General features: G+C 42.1%; 1 protein-coding gene across 1 annotated transcript; it reads left to right on the top strand.

Annotated features, from left to right (window-relative positions):
• The first annotated feature begins 1112 nt into the window (after positions 1-1112).
• LOC143830699 (kallistatin-like) lies at positions 1113-10318 on the top strand. Its single transcript, XM_077323567.1, has 5 exons — positions 1113-1193; positions 3914-4621; positions 5568-5838; positions 8288-8435; positions 8994-10318. The coding sequence occupies exons 2-5, from the start codon at positions 3937-3939 to the stop codon at positions 9195-9197; spliced, it is 1308 nt and encodes a 435-aa protein (XP_077179682.1). The 5' UTR covers positions 1113-1193; positions 3914-3936; the 3' UTR covers positions 9198-10318.
• The last annotated feature ends 7661 nt before the right edge of the window (positions 10319-17979 follow it).

Below are 17979 nucleotides of genomic sequence, written 5' to 3'. Positions count from 1 at the left end.
TCATGAATTTGTCCCACTTGAATCAAGGACATTTGCTCTAGATATAGAGTTATATGTTCTACCAAAGCAACATCCTTCCATGCTTGGACTATTTTAGATGTGTCTTACGGTATCATCAGGGTACTGGTTTCCAAGCATTATAAACATACAGAAACTAAACATGAGGCCATAGATCAAGGTTGAGGCAATACGTTCAGTGTCATTTAAGTACAGAGGTTTTTGAAGTGTACCATGTTGACGAGTGGGTTTTACTTAGAGAAGGCAATCTGTATAGGGAAATTGGGATGCATTGGTGGGATATGGCAGGAAAGGAAGCTTCTGGGAGCAGGAGAAGGGCTAATAGAGGATTTAGGGAATATTTTATTGTACTGTTGTGGTGCAGAGTGGTAAGGCAGCAGACGTGCAGTCTGAGAGCTCTGTCCATGAGGCTGGGAGTTCGATCCCAGCAGCCGGCTCAAGATCGACTCAGCCTTCCATCCTTCCAAGGTCGGTAAAATGAGTACCCAGCGTGCTGGGGGGTAAGCGGTAATGACTGGGGAAGGCACTGGCAAACCATCCCGTATTGAGTCTGCCATGAAAATGCCAGCGGGCATCACCCCAAGGGTCAGACATGACCCGGTGCTTGCACAGGGGATACCTTTACCTTTAATTTTAAAAAATGTAAATAGATTGTGTTGTTAATTAAAGTTGTATTTCAGCTATCTGATTTCATAGTACTTTACACATACACATAAGGTAAAAGCTGGGTTTCTGGGTTTCTTACATTGGGAGTTGATCTTTCTTGCCTGTCTAGTCCTTCTGCTTCCTCAGAAAACACACAGAATACGTAATGGATCTATTATATAGAAGCATTATTGGGCAGCATATTGTGAGGTATGTTGTCATGAGCAAAATTTTAAAATATAGAGTCCTCTTTCAGTCTTTTTCCATTGATCATATTAAACACAACATGCTTTGTTTTATTCTACATATACTTAGCTTTCCAAGTTGCATGTAGTACTTGTACCCTTTTTTACCATCTCTCCAACATGCTGGTTCAGCTGAAAAAACAGGTTGAGTTTTAAAAAACACACATAATCAATATTTGCTCAGCTTAATGGTTAATACAGGGCACTGGCCACATAAATATGCTAGATAAGTGGAAAAGGAAGGAGTATCATAGGTGATTGTGATACATTTCTTCAGAAGACTCTGTGAGTATGATATTCATTATTTGCTATTTCAATCAAGTCATATTCATGCACTTTCCAAAATACTTTGATGATTAACTAAGTAAATTAAAGGGAACCATAGCAATATGTCATAAATCTAAATCACAAGAGTAAATTGCTGTAAAGCTATAACATCAAAAGGGGAAAGACAACTATTGAACAATGTATACCAGCGGTCCCCAACCTTCTTGTAGTCGGGGACCGCCTCTGAGGGTAAGAGAGAGCCGGCGGCCCGGCCGCCGCAGCTTCATGTAAACACGCACGCGCAGTCGCTGCACACATGCATTTTCGCCACTAGGTGGCGCTAACGCGCACGCGCGGAACTGCCGCGCATGCGCATTTTTGCCAGCAGGGGGCGCAAACACGCATGTGCGGCGGCTCCGCGCGTGCGCGTTTGCGTCGCTGGCGTGCCAGTGTCAATGCCTGCCTCTTCCCTCCCTCTCGCTGCGGGGGGGGAGGCAGGTGCGGCCGCTGGCGGCCCAGTACCATGGCCTTTGCGGCCCGGTACCGGGCTGCAGACCGGGGGTTGAGGTCCCCTGATGTATACAAAACAAGGGTCTAAATCAGTGTATGAATAAACATGAAAAAAGTAATGAACAGGAATTCATGTGCAGAATTATATTCGTCTTACAAAGGATTTGCATCACGATACCAAAGTAAACTGGTCTTCTGCACAGTCTGAGCAGCACACACAAAAAGTCCTTGGTGGATCTCTTTCAGATCTCTGGGCCTTGTAGATTTGAAGGCAGAAACACAGAGACATAACATTTTTGAATTTATAAAGGTTGAATGTCAAAGATGTGATGATGGACCTCCTCGGTTTAAATGTCTGTTTCAACCTCTCTTTTTCTCAAAAGTTTCAATAACTCACGGTTTTCATTCTGTTAAAAAGTATATCTCAACAATAACTTTTAAACTCACCCCTCCAGTTTTATGCTAAAGATAACAAAAATAATGAGAACAAAAGGCATACTGTAAACAGACTCCAGCCTCATTAGAGATATTTCTATTGCTTACATATTACAGATTATTAAATTGACAGTATTAGGTGAGTTAGGTGAGTTTCAATTAGGGTGATTTAATTACACACTCTGACATTGAATCCACATGTTGAACATTCAGAAACAGTGGGTTGTTTTAAATATGGCTACTGCAGAATTTGTTCTTTGACTATACGAACTGAAAAAATAGAAATTCCAGAAGTAAGCTGGAATTTAATGAGCTGTTTTAATTCTTAAACAGTTTAGTAATTGTAACTCACATAATTCACTCTACTGAATAATGTGTAAATGTGGGCTCCATTATATAGAATAATGCCAGCATTCCTTAAAGGTTAAACAACCTTCTAGAACAGGGGTAGTCAACCTGCGGTCCTCCAGATGTCCATGGACTACAATTCCCATGAGCCCCTGCCAGCAAACACTGGTAGGGGCTCATGGGAATTGTAGTCCATGGACATCTGGAGGACCACAGGTTGACTACCCCTGTTCTAGAATACACAACGCAATTGAGGAAGCACCTCCAGTTAAACTTTTTCAGGAAGCATCTGACACAGTTAGCGATTTCACATATGTTGTTTTATTTCAATATATAAGCCCAACAAATCCGATAGAACTAATGTACAAAATATTACTGCAGGAATTAGCGAGACTGGCCTTCACATTAAAATCATTAGTACCACATGGACTGAATAAAAATTTAGATCTGTCTTGATTCTTGTTACTGAATGACTATTAGAGGTTTGTTTTGATTTACTTGCTTTACTTACTTAGGTTGTCTGATGATATTTAGTATGTTTTATATTATATTATATAAATGTTAAATGTATACACTTGCTGTAGGAGTGAAATAACATGATCTATAACAATCATTAAGACTCCATTAGCATGCTTGGAAACATCTCTGATGTGTAAAGCAAACAGCTAGATTCATCTACATTTAATATTTAATTTATTTCTTAGTTAGACTGACTGGACTGTTTTATTACATGTGGATCAAAGTTTGGGATAGAGTATCTCAGAGCAAGGTAACAGAGAAATCTCTACCACTCTGTAGATTCTGTAAACCATGAGACAATGTAACACAATTTTTACCATACGATAGTTTAGCCAAGGTAGAATACAGAAAGTTCTGTTACCCAGAAAGTCAAGAAGATATTCTTATCCCAAACAGTTTTTTCTAGGTTCAAAGAATATGAAACATTTCTTTCATTGAATGTAGGGCTGAGTTTCTGTGGTGCAATTCAAACCACATGGCAGATGACAGTAGATTTTAATGGATTCTAACTTGTGCTCATCAGGTTTAAACTTCTGACCAAAAATAATAATAAAGCTGCATGAAGGAAGATGGCAATGCTCTTCAAATAAGCTCCAACTATATTGTAAAATAGTTTTGTTATTTTAGATTTCAAATGAGTAGCTGCATTGGTCTGAAGCAGCAGAACAAAGCGAGTCCAGTGGAAACTTTAAGGCACAAAGGTTTAAAAAAAAAAGATATAAGATTTGTACTTGTACTTGAATAAAACTATGTAGGTCTTAAAATGTGCCAGTGGACTGGAACTTTCTTTTATTCTTTTAAGCTTTGCAATAGGTATAACTTTATTTTTCTCAACCTTTCAAGCACATATTTTGATAATTAAAATAATAAAACCCTTTAACAAATTGTGGATGTTTTCTAATCACAAATTCCTTTGCATTATACAGCTTACTGAAATTTACTCCTTCTCATGCCACTAACAATTCCAATGAAGTTCACCCTCTGCCTCTCCTTGCTCCTAACTGGTCTTCAAGTCCATTGCCATCATGTCCCAGGACATCATGAGGAGCTGGAGCACAATGGAGAGCCAAACCCACCTGAACCTCAGCAACAGCCTCTGGAAGAAGGCCAGGGAACCGAACCAACTAGACTAAAGATATCCAAGATAAATGCTGATTTTTTATTCAGATTGTACAATCTCATAACTTCAGATCCAGTTCCCAAAAATGTTTTTTTCTCTCCCTTGAGCATCACCACGGCCTTTGCCCTGCTGACCCTGGGTGCTAAAAATGAAACCCACCACCAGATCTTCAATGGACTTGGTTTCAGTCTATCAGACATTGAAGAGAGTGAGATCCATGGAGCATTTAAACGAATAATCCACACGCTTAACCAACCCAATAATGTCACACAGATGAACATTGGGAATGCCTTGTTCATGGAAGAAACATTGCCATTGCAGCCTAAATTTCAGAATGATGTCATAACCTTTTACGAAGCTGAAGGCATTCCAACAAATTTCAAGAACAGCGCAGCAGCAGAAGACGATATCAATAATCACGTAAAGAACAAAACTAATGGGAAAATCACTGAAGCAGTTCAGGGACTAGATCCAAATACTCTAATGGTTCTTGTAAACTATGTTTATTTCAAAGGTAAACAATAGTAATTACTAATATATATTGATGGCAGGAGAGAGGTGAACTGTCTATATGCCAAGCAAATGACATGGCTGAGAGCTGTAAGGAAATTATTACAGCAGAAAGGAAACCAAAAGAGGGAGAATGACCTGCACTGGCATCCTGAATTTCCATGCTTCTTAATTAGAGCAGGGGGTGGTTGGCTGCAGAGTAAAAATGATGAAATGTGATGAAATTTAGCTGTGTTGTTCAGAATGGCTAAGTTCTACAGCAGGACATTTCAGCTTGGGTCCTATCAATTCCTTCCCCAGCCTTCCTTCGAAATACAGAGTCTTCCTCAGGTAAAAGGCAGGAGGTGTCATTGGTGGAAGAGCCATTGACCTCTGATGATCCTCAGGCCACTGAGGAAGGCATCACTGAGCAGTCTGACAGGATATAAATCTTTCTTTTGGATTGCATGTTGAGTTGATTCATTCACAAGTACTTTTGCCAATTCATGTTTTGTTACTCGGCTGTCTTACATGATGCCTTCTTTACTTGGACCTGAGAATTCCTGGCCTCCTGCCTTTAGGGCAGGTTCAATTCTGCACTCCCCCACATGCAGCCATCTGGGTGTCCTTGGGCTCCCCATAGCACTGATAAAGCTGTTCTGACTGAGCAGTAATATCAGGGCTCTCTCAGCCTCACCTCCCTCACAGGGTGTCTGTTGTGGGGAGAGGAATGGGAAGGTGAATATAAGCCGCTTTGAGACTCCTTTGGGTAGAGAAAAGCAGCATATAATAACCAACTCTTCTTCTTCTTCTTCTTCTTCTTCTTCTTCTTCTTCTTCTTCTTCTTCTTCTTCTTCTTCTTCTTCTTCTTGTGTCCTCTTACAATGAAGAATGTAGCTATCTTGCAGTAAGGTGCATTCATGAGAATCCATTTTAACCTTACTCGATGTATCTATTATTTTTCACTTTAGCTCCCTGGAAAAACCCTTTTGACCCAGAATTGACCAGGGAAACAGATTTCTTTGTTGATGCAACCACAACGGTGAAGGTCAACATGATGTACCGTGAAGGTTATTATGATTATCTCTATGATGACTCCCTTCATTATTGGGTGGTCAGAGTGCCTTACAATGAAGAGTACTCAGCTTGGATTATACTACCGGACCAAGGGAAAATGAAGGCTGTGGGGGATGCCTTGTCAACAGAGCTTTTTCTCAAATGGAAAACTACTATGAAACATGAGTAAGTTTTCACTTTCTGTTATTTTTAGAATGGCTGCTGCATTATTTATACATCCATACAGGATTTTTAAAAAGTATTTGTTTTAAATCCACTCAAGATCCTTCACAGTACAATAACCATGATTTTTTTTTTACCTAATAGCAATTTATATTAATCAGGACATATATCCATTCTCTTTACTACTAAGATACTGGATATACCAATGATCTCTATTGTCCAGGCACCATTTGGGGAATTTGCTGCATTTAATTTTTACATGCAGTGGAATATCATATTACACTATCTATGGCAGCTGATGTCTTCAGTGAGACAGATGCCTCAGTGAGCTCATGGGTGAATACACATAGACCGTTTATGCACTTGGAATTTCTCTGCCCCAGCTCCCATGGAGGAGCACAAATCGAGGGTGGATGAGGTGCACCAGCCCAAATGCTCCCCATGTGGGTGCAGGAAGAGGTGGGGCAACCTGCCACGACTAAAACTCCAGCCTGTAGCCTGGCATGAAATCTCCAGTGTGTAAACGGTCAGAGTTGTGCAACTTCTCAACAGCAATAAAGGGGCTGCAGTCACTACAATTGCACAAAAGATAAACATACAAGGCAGACATCCAGTCTACATGCTGCCAGCAGAAGAGTTGTTTCTTCCAGAGCCCAAAGTCACCCAGCTGGCTGCATGTGGGGGAGTGCAGAATCGAACGCAGCTTACCAAGTTAGAAGAAGAGTTTCTTCTTATATGCTGCTTTCCTCCACCCACAACAGACACTCTATGAGGGAGATGAGGCTGAGAGAGCCCTGATATTACTGCTCCGTCAGAACAGCTTCATCAGTGCCGTGGCGAGCCCAAGGTCACCCAGCTGGCTGCATGTAGGGGAAGAGCAGGGAATCAAACCAGGCTCTCCAAATTAGAAGCCACAGTTCTTAACCACTGCAACAAGCTGGCTTACCATCTCCAAACTCTCTAACCATTTTTCCTGCATGACCACGCATCTTTTTCACTTTTCTTTGGAAGATTCAGGGCCATTTCGCACGGGGATCTTTGTTGCAAATTGGTCACTGAATGAAAAATCGCCATTTAAAATAGTGGAATTCGTCGTTTTGCATACCTGGCTTTGTAGTGGAATCAGTTGCGTTTTTTAGCGTTTCCCACAGGCTTCCGGTCTCGGCAGAAATCGCTAGAAAGGAAGCGCTATTTCCAAGCTCGTCCCGCCCCTGGCCGTCAAGCAGCCAATGGGCAGCCGTTAGCATGCTCCCAAACAGCCCCTTTCCCTTTAAGGAAGGTTTTTTTTAAAAAAAAAACACACCCATTGTAACGAATCTGGGTAGATTCGTTGCAATGGAGAGACCCATCCAGCTGCCTGGGGTGTTTGAGCTGTTGTTTGATCGTTAACACGCTATCTCCGAGTGAAAAAAAAAAAATCCCCCCCCCCTCTCACGGCCCGATTTTCGGCTGAATGGAATGTGTGAAATGTGTGTGCTTAGTGACTGAAGGGGAGGGACTGAAGCTGGGGAAGCCTCTGTTTGAGCTGTCATTTGATGGTGGCCATGCTGCCTCCGAGTGGAAAAAAAAAATCCCCCCTCCCCCCCCCCCTCATGGGCGCGATTTTCAGCCGAAACAGTGTGAAAAATAAAGGGAAAATACATTAGCAAATGGGCTTCTGCGGGCTTCTTGTGCTTAGTGACTAAACAGCTCTGAGGAGGGACTGCATCCTGGGAAGCCTCACTGGCTAAACGGAGGCTCGCCGGTGCGTTGATCTCCACTCGCTCGGGGGAAAAAAATGGCGATCGCTTCGCCGGAAGTTTGGAGGACAGGCTCAGGAGGAGGGACTTTGAAGAAACCGCAACAATGTTAACGCACAGGTCTTTATCGCTATTGTTGCAGATTGGTTGCAGGAGTGTAACGCTTTCCGGAGGGTGAATCCACTTTTTGGGATTCCCCTGAAAGCGCTAAAACGAAGCGCTTTTTGCTGATCGGTTTCAGGAGTGTTGCAGATTGTCTACGATGTCGTGGGTTATGCCAAATTAGTAGCGTTTTCAATTAGCAACCATTGTGCTATTTTTAAGCCGTGCGAAATGGCCCTCAGTCTTGTTGACATTTGGAACCAACCCACGTAGCTTACTGGTTGCTGAAAAACGTTTTGACCCTTTCCAACGTTTTGACTCTACCACCTCTGCCAGGCTCCAACTCAATAAGGCTTCCAACCTTGGCATATTATTATTATTATTATTATTATTATTATTATTATTATTATTATTATTATTATTATTATTATTATTTCTTACTCGCCATCATAAAGAAATTAAATCAATAAGCAAACAAAGAAGCCATGATTCTAAAATAAAAGTTCTAAATTACCCCTAATTCTATGTAACTCAGACAATTGAAATATTTTCCCCACTGAACATTATCTCCCCAACGTACATATGTTTGTCATTTGTTTGCTATTAAATAGGGAAATTCAATTGTATCTTCCAAAATTTTCCATTTCTGGATCCTATGATGTCAAAGATTTAATGAAGAAACAAGGTATAAATGATGTCTTTGATGACCGTGCTGATCTGTCTGGAATTACTGGACATCGAAATCTAAGGGTTTCCAAAGTAAGTATGGGAATTGTTTGGAGCCACATTGGCTATATCTTTTACTTTTAAAAGATGCCCCCCATATGCCCCCCACAAGGTGCTCCACTTTGCGGGTCCTAATTTGTTAGAGGTCCCTGGCCTGAGGAAAATGCACCTAGTCTTGACCAGGGCCAGGACCATTTCAGTCCTGGCCCTGACCTGGTGGAAAGAGTCCCCAGGAGAGCTAGGTCTCTGATGGAACTGTCCCAGTTCTGCAGACCCTGTAAAACGGAGCAGTTCTACCAGCTCTTTGGCTCTTTGGCTCTGTCCAGGGCAATTAAGATCTGGGCCCCTCCTTGAGCAATCAGGCTACCCCCTTGTTGTGGTCCCCCTGAGACAGTGCTATGAAGCCTGTAGGGCTTCATTAATTAATAAATTCATTAATTGGAATTTCCACGAAAGGGAATGGTGATTATCACATCCTCACAGCTGTAGAAAGAATGCATATTCACCATTATCATCTTCTATTTCCTAGAAAGACGGAAATCGTGTAAATATTGCATAACTATTAAACAAAATTTTGCTTTTCCCCTGCAGGCTGTTCACAAGGCAGAGCTGGATGTTCAAGAGGGAGGCACTGAGGCGGCCGCCGTCACTGTTTTAGAATTTGTATATTATTCTGGCAGAATTTTTACTCCTCCAGTCATCAAATGCAACAAACCATTCTTAATGCTGATTACTAATGAGCCCCTGCACCATTTTATCTTCATGGCAAAAGTTATGAACCCAGCAGTGAAGTAAATATTCCCTGGAAACCCCAAACATGCTAATGCAGCTTTTCTGGGTGACTTTTCCTATATGTGATATGAATGAGACCTAATCCTGCCTGTTCCCGAGAGGGGATCCTGGGGCGACAGCAATTGAATATGCTCAGACTTCATTGAAATTGGCTTTTTCCTTCATGCTACAGTTACTGATGCTTTTGTTTGGACACATTAAACACAGCTCTTCAAAGACGTAATCTGCAGTTCCGTCAAGCAGAACTTCTTCTTGCTCCTGAAATGGAAAGTACAAAGCAACAGCAGAACAATGTTGAATACTTCTAGTCCCAGGCAGTCATGGCTGCAAAACTTAGATTTAGATTGAGAGAGTACAGAAAGCCTGCACAACTAGCTGATGCTGGGTGAGATCCTCACCTGTTTCCATCACCTAAGGATTTCTACATGAAAATCTTTTATGAAATTCTGGTGCCTTTGTAGAATGAGGACTTTTCTAAGGATAGATTCAAATGAGTAGCCGAGTTGGTCTGAAGTAGCACAATAAAATCAGAGTCCAGCACACCTTTAAGACCAACAAAGATTTATTTAAGGCGTGAGCTTTCGAGTGCAACCACTCTTCGTCAGACTATGAACTGACCATCATGACTAATGTAACAGGATTAACTTTTGCTTATAATTAACTTTTGCTACTGTCATGATGGTCAGCTCATAGTCTGAGGAAGAGTGCTTGCACTCAAAAGCTTACACCTTGAATAAATCTTTGTTGGTCTTAAAGGTGCCACTGGACTCTGACCTAAAGGTCAAGCATGACACAGGGAAATCTCAATCGCATGGGTCTTCTTCATGGGAATGATCAGATCTCTCAGAAAACTGACCTTAATGTTAAAGCTAATAAGTTCATTCAAACAACATCAATTTGAACCAATACATCCAGGGGGTTTTGAATTGTAACATCTTGAAAGGGGGCTGAACTTAGAGAAGGCAATCTGTATAGGGAAATTGGGATGGATTGGTGAGATGCGGCAGGAGAAGCGGCTAGCAGGAGAAGGGCTAATAGGGGATTAAGAGAATATTTGATTGTGCTGTAATTTTAAAAAATGTAAATAGTTTGTGTTGTTAATTAAAAGTTAAAGTTGTATTTCAGCTATCTGATTTGATAGTACTTTACACATACACATGAGCCTCTTGTGGCACAGGTGGTAAGGCAGCCAACATGCAGTCTGAAGCTCTGCCCATGAGGCTGGGAGTTCGATCCCAGCAGCCGGCTCAAGGTTGACTCAGTCTTCCATCCTTCCAAGGTCGGTAAAATGAGTACCCAGCTTGCTGGGGGGTAAACGGTAATGACTGGGGAAGGCACTGGCAAACCACCCTGTATTGAGTCTGCCATGAAAACGCTAGAGGGTGACACCCCAAGGGTCAGACATGACTCGGTGCTTGCACAGGGGATACCTTTACATTTATTTACACATACAAAAACATAAGGTAAAAGCAATCTCTTCTCTGGGTTTCTGACATCGGGAGTTGATCTTTCTTGCCTGTCCAGTCCTTTTGCTTCCCCAGAAAACACACAGAATAAGAAATGGATCTATTATATAGTAGCATAATTGGGCAGCAGGTTGTGAGGTTTGATGTCATGAGAAAAAAAATTAAAATATAGAGCCCTCTTTCATATTTTTCAAGAGAAACAGAAGAAACAAACTGCTGTATTAGGAAACCTAGTGTTGTCTCATTGGCTCACATTGGGCTGAGAGAAAAATTAATGGTATGAGACCTTCAGGTTAGGAAGCAGTCAGATAACCTCAAATAACATTAACTATGCATTTACAACATTGTGCAAACTGCAGAAGCAAATGTGTAGCTTCAGAGTTTGATCCCTCAGTCCTTTTCATGATACATGTTTGCTCTATTTAACAGTCAATATTGGACACTGGTTAAGTCAATTGACAAGATCCTACCATCCTGCTGTCCCTTCACAGAAAATGTCTCTGCCTTTGAACATGGAAGTTTCATTTGTCTGTTTGTTTCTAAATAAAGAAATTCATTTAACCACCTTGGCTACCTACCATAGAAAGACCAAGCCTCCATTAATTTGTCAAATCCACCAAACTCGAATCTAGAAGTTGTATTAAGGTAAAACGTTACTTGGAAACATACCCTAAAAATATATCATGGGTTAATTGTAGAATTTTAAACACATTTTCAGCTTCTTATTTCCAGACCTATTTTAATTTGGATTCAGGTTTAGGTTTGAGAGAGAAACAGCCTTGGTCACCCTGGCCAGTGATCTTCATAAAGAGACCACCAAGTACAGTGCTTCTCTATTCATTCTCTTGGATGTGTTGGTGGCTTCTGATACCATTGTCCAGGGTAACCTTTGGGAGAGGATGGCAGACTTGGGAACAGGGACACCAGGCTCAATGATTCTGCTTCTGATTGGCTGAACAATTCCAGGATGTGGTCAAGAGTCTCCTGCTTGAGTTCATATGTTAGAAACTGGTCCACAGTCTCTTTCTATTGATCATCTTAAATGCAACAGACTTACTTTGCTGGATTCTACATATATTTATGCAGACAGAGAGATATGAATTAGTAGGCATTACAAAGACTTAGTAACCTGGAAATGTCAGCATGAATTTTTCTCCAACAGGTCCAGCTTGACCAACCTAGTTTCCTTCGTTGACCAAGGGGTGCACTTACTAGATTGTAGAAACTCACTTAATGTGGTTTACTTGGATTTCAGTAAGGCTTTTGACAGGGTTTCCCATGATGCTCTGATGGGTAAACTGGAAGACTGCAGACTGGATTTTTTAATCGTTGGGTGGATCGTGAACCGGTTGGAGAACCACAGCCCAACAGTACTTGTCAATGGTGTTGCATCAGATTAGAGGAAGGTAAGCAGTGGGGTCCATATGGCGTGGTATTGGGTCTAGTATGTTTCAACATTTTATCAGTGATGTGGATGATGGGGTGGAGGGGGCACTCATTCAATTTAAAGATGACACCTAATTGGGAGGAGTAGTTAGTACCCCAGAAGATAAAGTTCAATGAGACCTGTACATGCTAGGAAAATGGGCAAATAAGAAAAAGATGCAATTCAATAAGGAGAAGTGCAGAGATAAACTTCTAGGTACCAGTATTTGTGAACAAGATATTGAAGTACTTGTGGCCTGTCATGTACATATGAGCAGACAGTGTGATGCAGTTGTAAAAAAAAAATCACAAGATGTATAACACCTTAATCAAACCGCACCTGGAGTACTGTGCAGTTCTGGAGTTCTCATTTCAAAAAGAACATGGACAATATTGAGGGGGTGCAGTGGAGAGTGATGAGATCCAAGCCCTTGGGACTTGGGGATGCTCAGCCTGGAGAAGAGGAGGTTGAGAGAGGTCATGAATGCTCGCTTTAAGTATTTGAAAGGTTGACACTTGGAGGAGGGCAGGGAGCAGTTCCTTTTGGCAGCAGAGGACAGGAACCACTGTAATCAGTTTAATCTACATATAGAACGGTATCAGCTAGATATCAGGAAAAGAATTTTCAGTCAGAGGAGTTCAACAGTGGAATAGTCCACCTAAGGAGATGGTGAGCTCCCCCTCACTGCCAGTCTTCAAAGAGTGGATGGACAAATACTTATTCTAGATGCTTTAGGCTCTTGCTACATTGAGTAGGCAGTTGAACATCTTGGATGCTTTAGGGCAGGGGTAGTCAACGTGTGGTCCTCCAGATGTCCATGGACTACGATTCCCATGAGCCCCTGCCAGAAAACGCTGGCAGGGGCTCATGGGAATTGTAGTCCATGGACATCTGGAGGAACACATGTTGTCTACCCCTGCTTTAGGGTGCTTTGGGCTTATCCTGCATTGCAACTCTATGATTTTGGATTCTAACAAGATGGCCCCTTCCAACTCTACGATTCTATGATTTCGCTATCCAAGTTATCTATGCAGTGGTCCCCAACCTTTTTATCACCGGGGACCAGTCAACGCTTGACAATTTACTGAGGCCTGGGGGGGGGGTAGTCTTTTGCCGAGGGATGTTGTCACCTGAGCTCCTGCTCCACGTGCTTTCCCATCGGCTTCCCACCACCTGCTGGGGGGCACTGCCAGCAGCATCTGCTCAGTGCCACGCCGAGGGGCAGCCCCAGCCATAGCGGTGGCTGGAGAGCATCAAAGGTGAGCCAGCAGCAGGGTGGCAGGGCTGCCCCTGACGTAGCAGCTGGGGAAGAGGACGAGGAGGAGCCACAGCCCGGTACTGACTGATCTATGGACCAATACGGGTCTCCACACCGGGGGTTGGGGACCGCTGATCTATAGTACTTGTACCCTTTTCTCACCGTCTGTCCAATATGCTGGTACAAAAAACCTGTCAAGCAGATTTAGGAAAAATACATAATCAATATTTGCTCAGCTTAATGGTTAATAAGGCACACTGGCTGTATAAACATGCAAGGTAAATGGTTAAGAATGGAGTATCATAGGATAGGAGGAGGTAATACAATTCTTCTGAAGACTTTGTGAGTATGCTATGCATTACTGGCTACTTTGAACAACCCGTGTCCATGCTCTTTCCAAAGTACTTCATGTCTGTATGTTGGCTTTGATGATTAAAGCAAACAACTACATCCATCTACATTTAAAACTTAATTTATTTCTTACTTAGGATTTTTTATTACATATGGATCAATGTTTGGGATAGAGTATCTCAGATCAAGGTAGTAGAGAAATTACTCCTACGGTGATCATAACATTTTATTATTATCTGTTGATACAACAAAATGCGGAACAATATAGCATAGATGAATCAAATGGTATCATGATAACTTGGCCAAGGTAGAAATTGGGATTTACTTTTGATGGTCAGAAAGTCAAAAAGATATTCTTATCCCAAACAGTTATTTCTGTGATTAAAGGAGATGAAAGATTCCTTGCATTGAATGTAGGGCTGAGTTTCTAAAATTAGCCATATGTGGGACAATTCAAAACTCACTGAGGATAATGGATTCTAAATCAACTTAAATGGATTCTAAATTTGGCTCCTCGTACTTCAGCTTCTGACCGAAAAAAACACTGAAATTAAGGCCAATGGTTATACTCCACAAAATTAGCCTCAACTTTATTATAAAATACTTTTGTTTTCTTAAGTTTTGCAATATTTATAACATTCTTTATTTTTCTAACCATTTCATCCATATACTAAGATACTCAGAATGTTTTGATAACTAAAATAATAAAACTCTTTAACAAATTTCAGGTGAATAATAATCTCAAATTCCTTTATATTTTACAGTTTACAGAAATTTACTCCTCGTGCCAAACGATTCCAGAAGAAAGACAGAGAACTGAACCAACTGGACTAAAGATAATCAATATAAATGCTGATTTTTTATTCAGATTGTACAAATTCATCGCTTCCGATCCAGCTCCCAAAAATATTTTCTTCTCTCCCCTGAGCATCTCCACTTCCTTAGTCCTGCTAGCCCTGGGTGCTAAAGATGAAACCCGTCACCAGGTCTTCAATGGACTTGGTTTCAACCTGTCAGACATTGCAGAGAATGAGATCCATGGAGCATTTAAAAGAATAATCCACATCCTTAACCAACCCAATAATGTCACACAGATGAACATTGGGAATGCCTTTTTCATAGAAGAAACATTGCCATTGCAGCCTAAATTTCAGAATGATGTCATAACCTTTTATGAAGCTGAAGGCATTCCGATTAATTTAAAACACCGCAGCAACAGAAGACGATATCAATGATTACGTAAAGAACAAATCTAATGAGAAAATCACCCATGCAGTCTAAGGACTAGATCCAGATACTCTAATGGTTCTAGTAAACTATATTTACTTCAAAGGTAAACAATGGTAATTACTAATAAATATTGAGAGTTGAAAGAAAACTTTTAATGTGAGAAGAAAAGGGGGGGCTATCTCCATTTGGAGCCTCTTGTGGTGCAGGGTGGTAAGGCAGCCGTCTGAAAGCTTTGCCCATGAGGCTGGGAGTTCAATCCCAGCAGCCGGCTCAAGGTTGACTCAGCCTTCCATCATTCTGAGGTCGGTAAAATGAGTACCCAGCTTACTGGGGGGTAAACGGTAATGATTGGGGAAGGCACTGGCAAACCACCCCGTATTGAGTCTGCCATGAAAACGCTGGAGGGCATCACCCCAAGGGTCAGACGTGACCCGGTGCTTGCACAGGAGATAGCTTTACCTTTCTAAAATTAAGAGAGCCAGTTTGGAGTAGTGGTTAGGAGTGCCGACTTCTAATCTGGCATGCCGGGTTCGATTCTGCACTCCCCCACATGCAGCCAGCTGGGTGACCTTGGGCCCGCCACGGCACTGATAAAACTGCTCTGACCGGGCAGTGATATCAGGTCTCTCTCAGCCTCACCCACCCCACAGGGTGTCTGTTGTGGGGAGGGGAATGGGAAGGCGACTGTAAGCCGCTTTGAGCCTCCTTCGGGTAGGGAAAAGCGGCATATAAGAACCAACTCTTCTTCTTCTTCTACTGGATATATCAATAATATTTCTTTTCTACGCAGGTTAGGGAATTTACACATTTGATTTCGACATGCAGCACAATATTTTATTATGTTATCTATCATGTCTGAGAAGGAAACCTCAATGTGCTAATGGATACCTACACATAGCTTTGCAGACCTAAGTCTCTTTGCAGACCTAAGCAATAAAGGGTCTTCTGTTACTAGGGTTGTACAAAAGACAACCTGTTCACTCCTAGGGACTTGCTGTCTCCAAACTCTCTAGCCATTTTCCCTGCCATGACTACGCATGTGCGATTTATTTCAGGCAGTCCAAAAAGTACATCATCAAAGTTGATTTGGACACTTTTTGAACAAATCCAAGCTGAATTGCACTTCCTTTTACATTAAACTGTCTTAAATACCTTTAAATGGCTATCAGATGACTGAGAGGGGATCTGATAGCCACATTCAAGTATTTAAAAGGCTGCCATATAGGGGATGGAGCAGAGTTGTTCTCTTTTGCCCCAGAGGGATGGACCAGAACCAATGGCGTGAAATTAGTTCAAAAGATATTCCGTCTAAAAATCAGGAAGAAGTTCCTGACAGTTAGAGTGGTTTCTCAGTGGAACAGGCTTCCTTGGGAGGTGGTGGGTTCTCCATCTTTGGAAATTTTTAAACAGAGGCTGGATAGCCATCTGATGGAGAGGCTGATTCTGTGAAGATTCAAGGTAGTGGCAGGTTACAGTGGATGACCGATGGGGATGTGAGTGTCCTGCATAATGCAGGGGGTTGTACTACATGACCCATGAAGTCCCTTCCTACTCTACGATTCTATGATTCTATGATTATAAATCACTCTTGGCGAATCTGGGTGTGATTTGATCATAGATGGAAAAATGTTATATGGGATAGTCCTGTGACCTGGGACTCCATTGATAATGAGGCATCCAAGATGACCTCCAGATTCCTGGCTGAGGGAGAGATGTTAAGCCTGCCAAGTTTGGCAGGTGTGCTTCCTACTCTGTTGCCTTCCTACCCAGCCACAGGACTTCCATCATGGGGGAGTTGCATTTCAGGTGACTCTGCTCCAGCCATCCAGTCACAGCTTCCACATATCAGGCAAATGTATCCTGGGGGGATTCTGGGTTGCCATCCATGAGGAGATAGATCTGGGTGTCTTCCACATACTGGTGACAACCCAGCCCGTAACTCTGGACCAGCAGGTACGGAGGGTGCCTAAAAATGTTGAACAAAAATTGGATAAAAATATGGAGCAGAGGTCTGCCAGTGGCTGTTAGCCACAAGGCACAGCTGATCTGGGGCAAGGATATTCTGCATTCCTAGTGTTTGGGGGTCCAGTGGAATGGTTTCTGGTGGACTTCATGGTAACAATTGGATTTAGGCCACTGTCTGATAGACTATTTTGCTGAATGGGCCATTGTCCCGATCCAGCACAGCTTTTTTATCTACTGGAAGCAATTGATCAAATAAGAGCAATAAAATTGTTAAAGAAGGTGGTGAGGGCAGATTGATTCTTCCATATCCAGTCAGCTGGGTGATCTTGGGCTTCTCACAGAGCTGTCTTGTCAGAACTCTCTCAAACCTACCTACCACACAGGGTGTCTGTTGTGGGGAGAGGAAGGCAAGGCAATTGTAAGTCACTTTGAGACTCCTCAAGATAGTGAAAAGCGGGGTATAAAAAACAACTCTTATTCTTCTTCCTCCAACCTCACTACAGCGAGCCCCTCGGAGACTATGGACAATCCTCCAAGAGGACCATGAATTACTTGACTGAGAACGAAGTACAATGCAGTAGTTCGTCCACATTCCAGTCACCCCTGTCCCTCTGTAGGATGTTTATCAATTTTAAGAAAATGGCTGGACCTGTGTGGCCAAGGAAAGCCCAGTCTTATCAGATCTTGGAAGCTAAGCAGGGTCCTTCCTGCGGAGTACTTAGAGATCACCAAGGAAGTCAAGGGTCCCTATTCTGAGGCAGTCAATGGCAAACCACCTCTGAACATTCCTTGTCTCGAAAACCTTATGGGGTTGGAAAGAGACTCAATGACATTTTACAGACATACATAAAAGTAAAGGGCTGGGGGGCGTGTCTCTGACAACCTGCAGATAAAGATCTCTTTTGTATATCACCTACAGAGACATTAAGTGGCTGAATGGTATTGCAGGGATAACCTGTTATTGGATATTTTCCCTGCAAGTAAAAACCAAAAAAAAAAGAAAAGAAAAAAAGAAAAAAAGTAAAACTAACAAATTAGGGAAATACCCGCTGAGCCAGCTTCATGCTGTGATCCTTTGTTACTTGCAGA

This window comes from Paroedura picta, chromosome 2, assembly GCF_049243985.1.
Source record: "Paroedura picta isolate Pp20150507F chromosome 2, Ppicta_v3.0, whole genome shotgun sequence".
Taxonomy (NCBI): Eukaryota; Metazoa; Chordata; class Lepidosauria; order Squamata; family Gekkonidae; genus Paroedura; species Paroedura picta.
The sequence above is the reverse complement of the archived record's forward strand: the minus strand, read 5'-3'. Positions and strand labels throughout refer to the sequence as shown.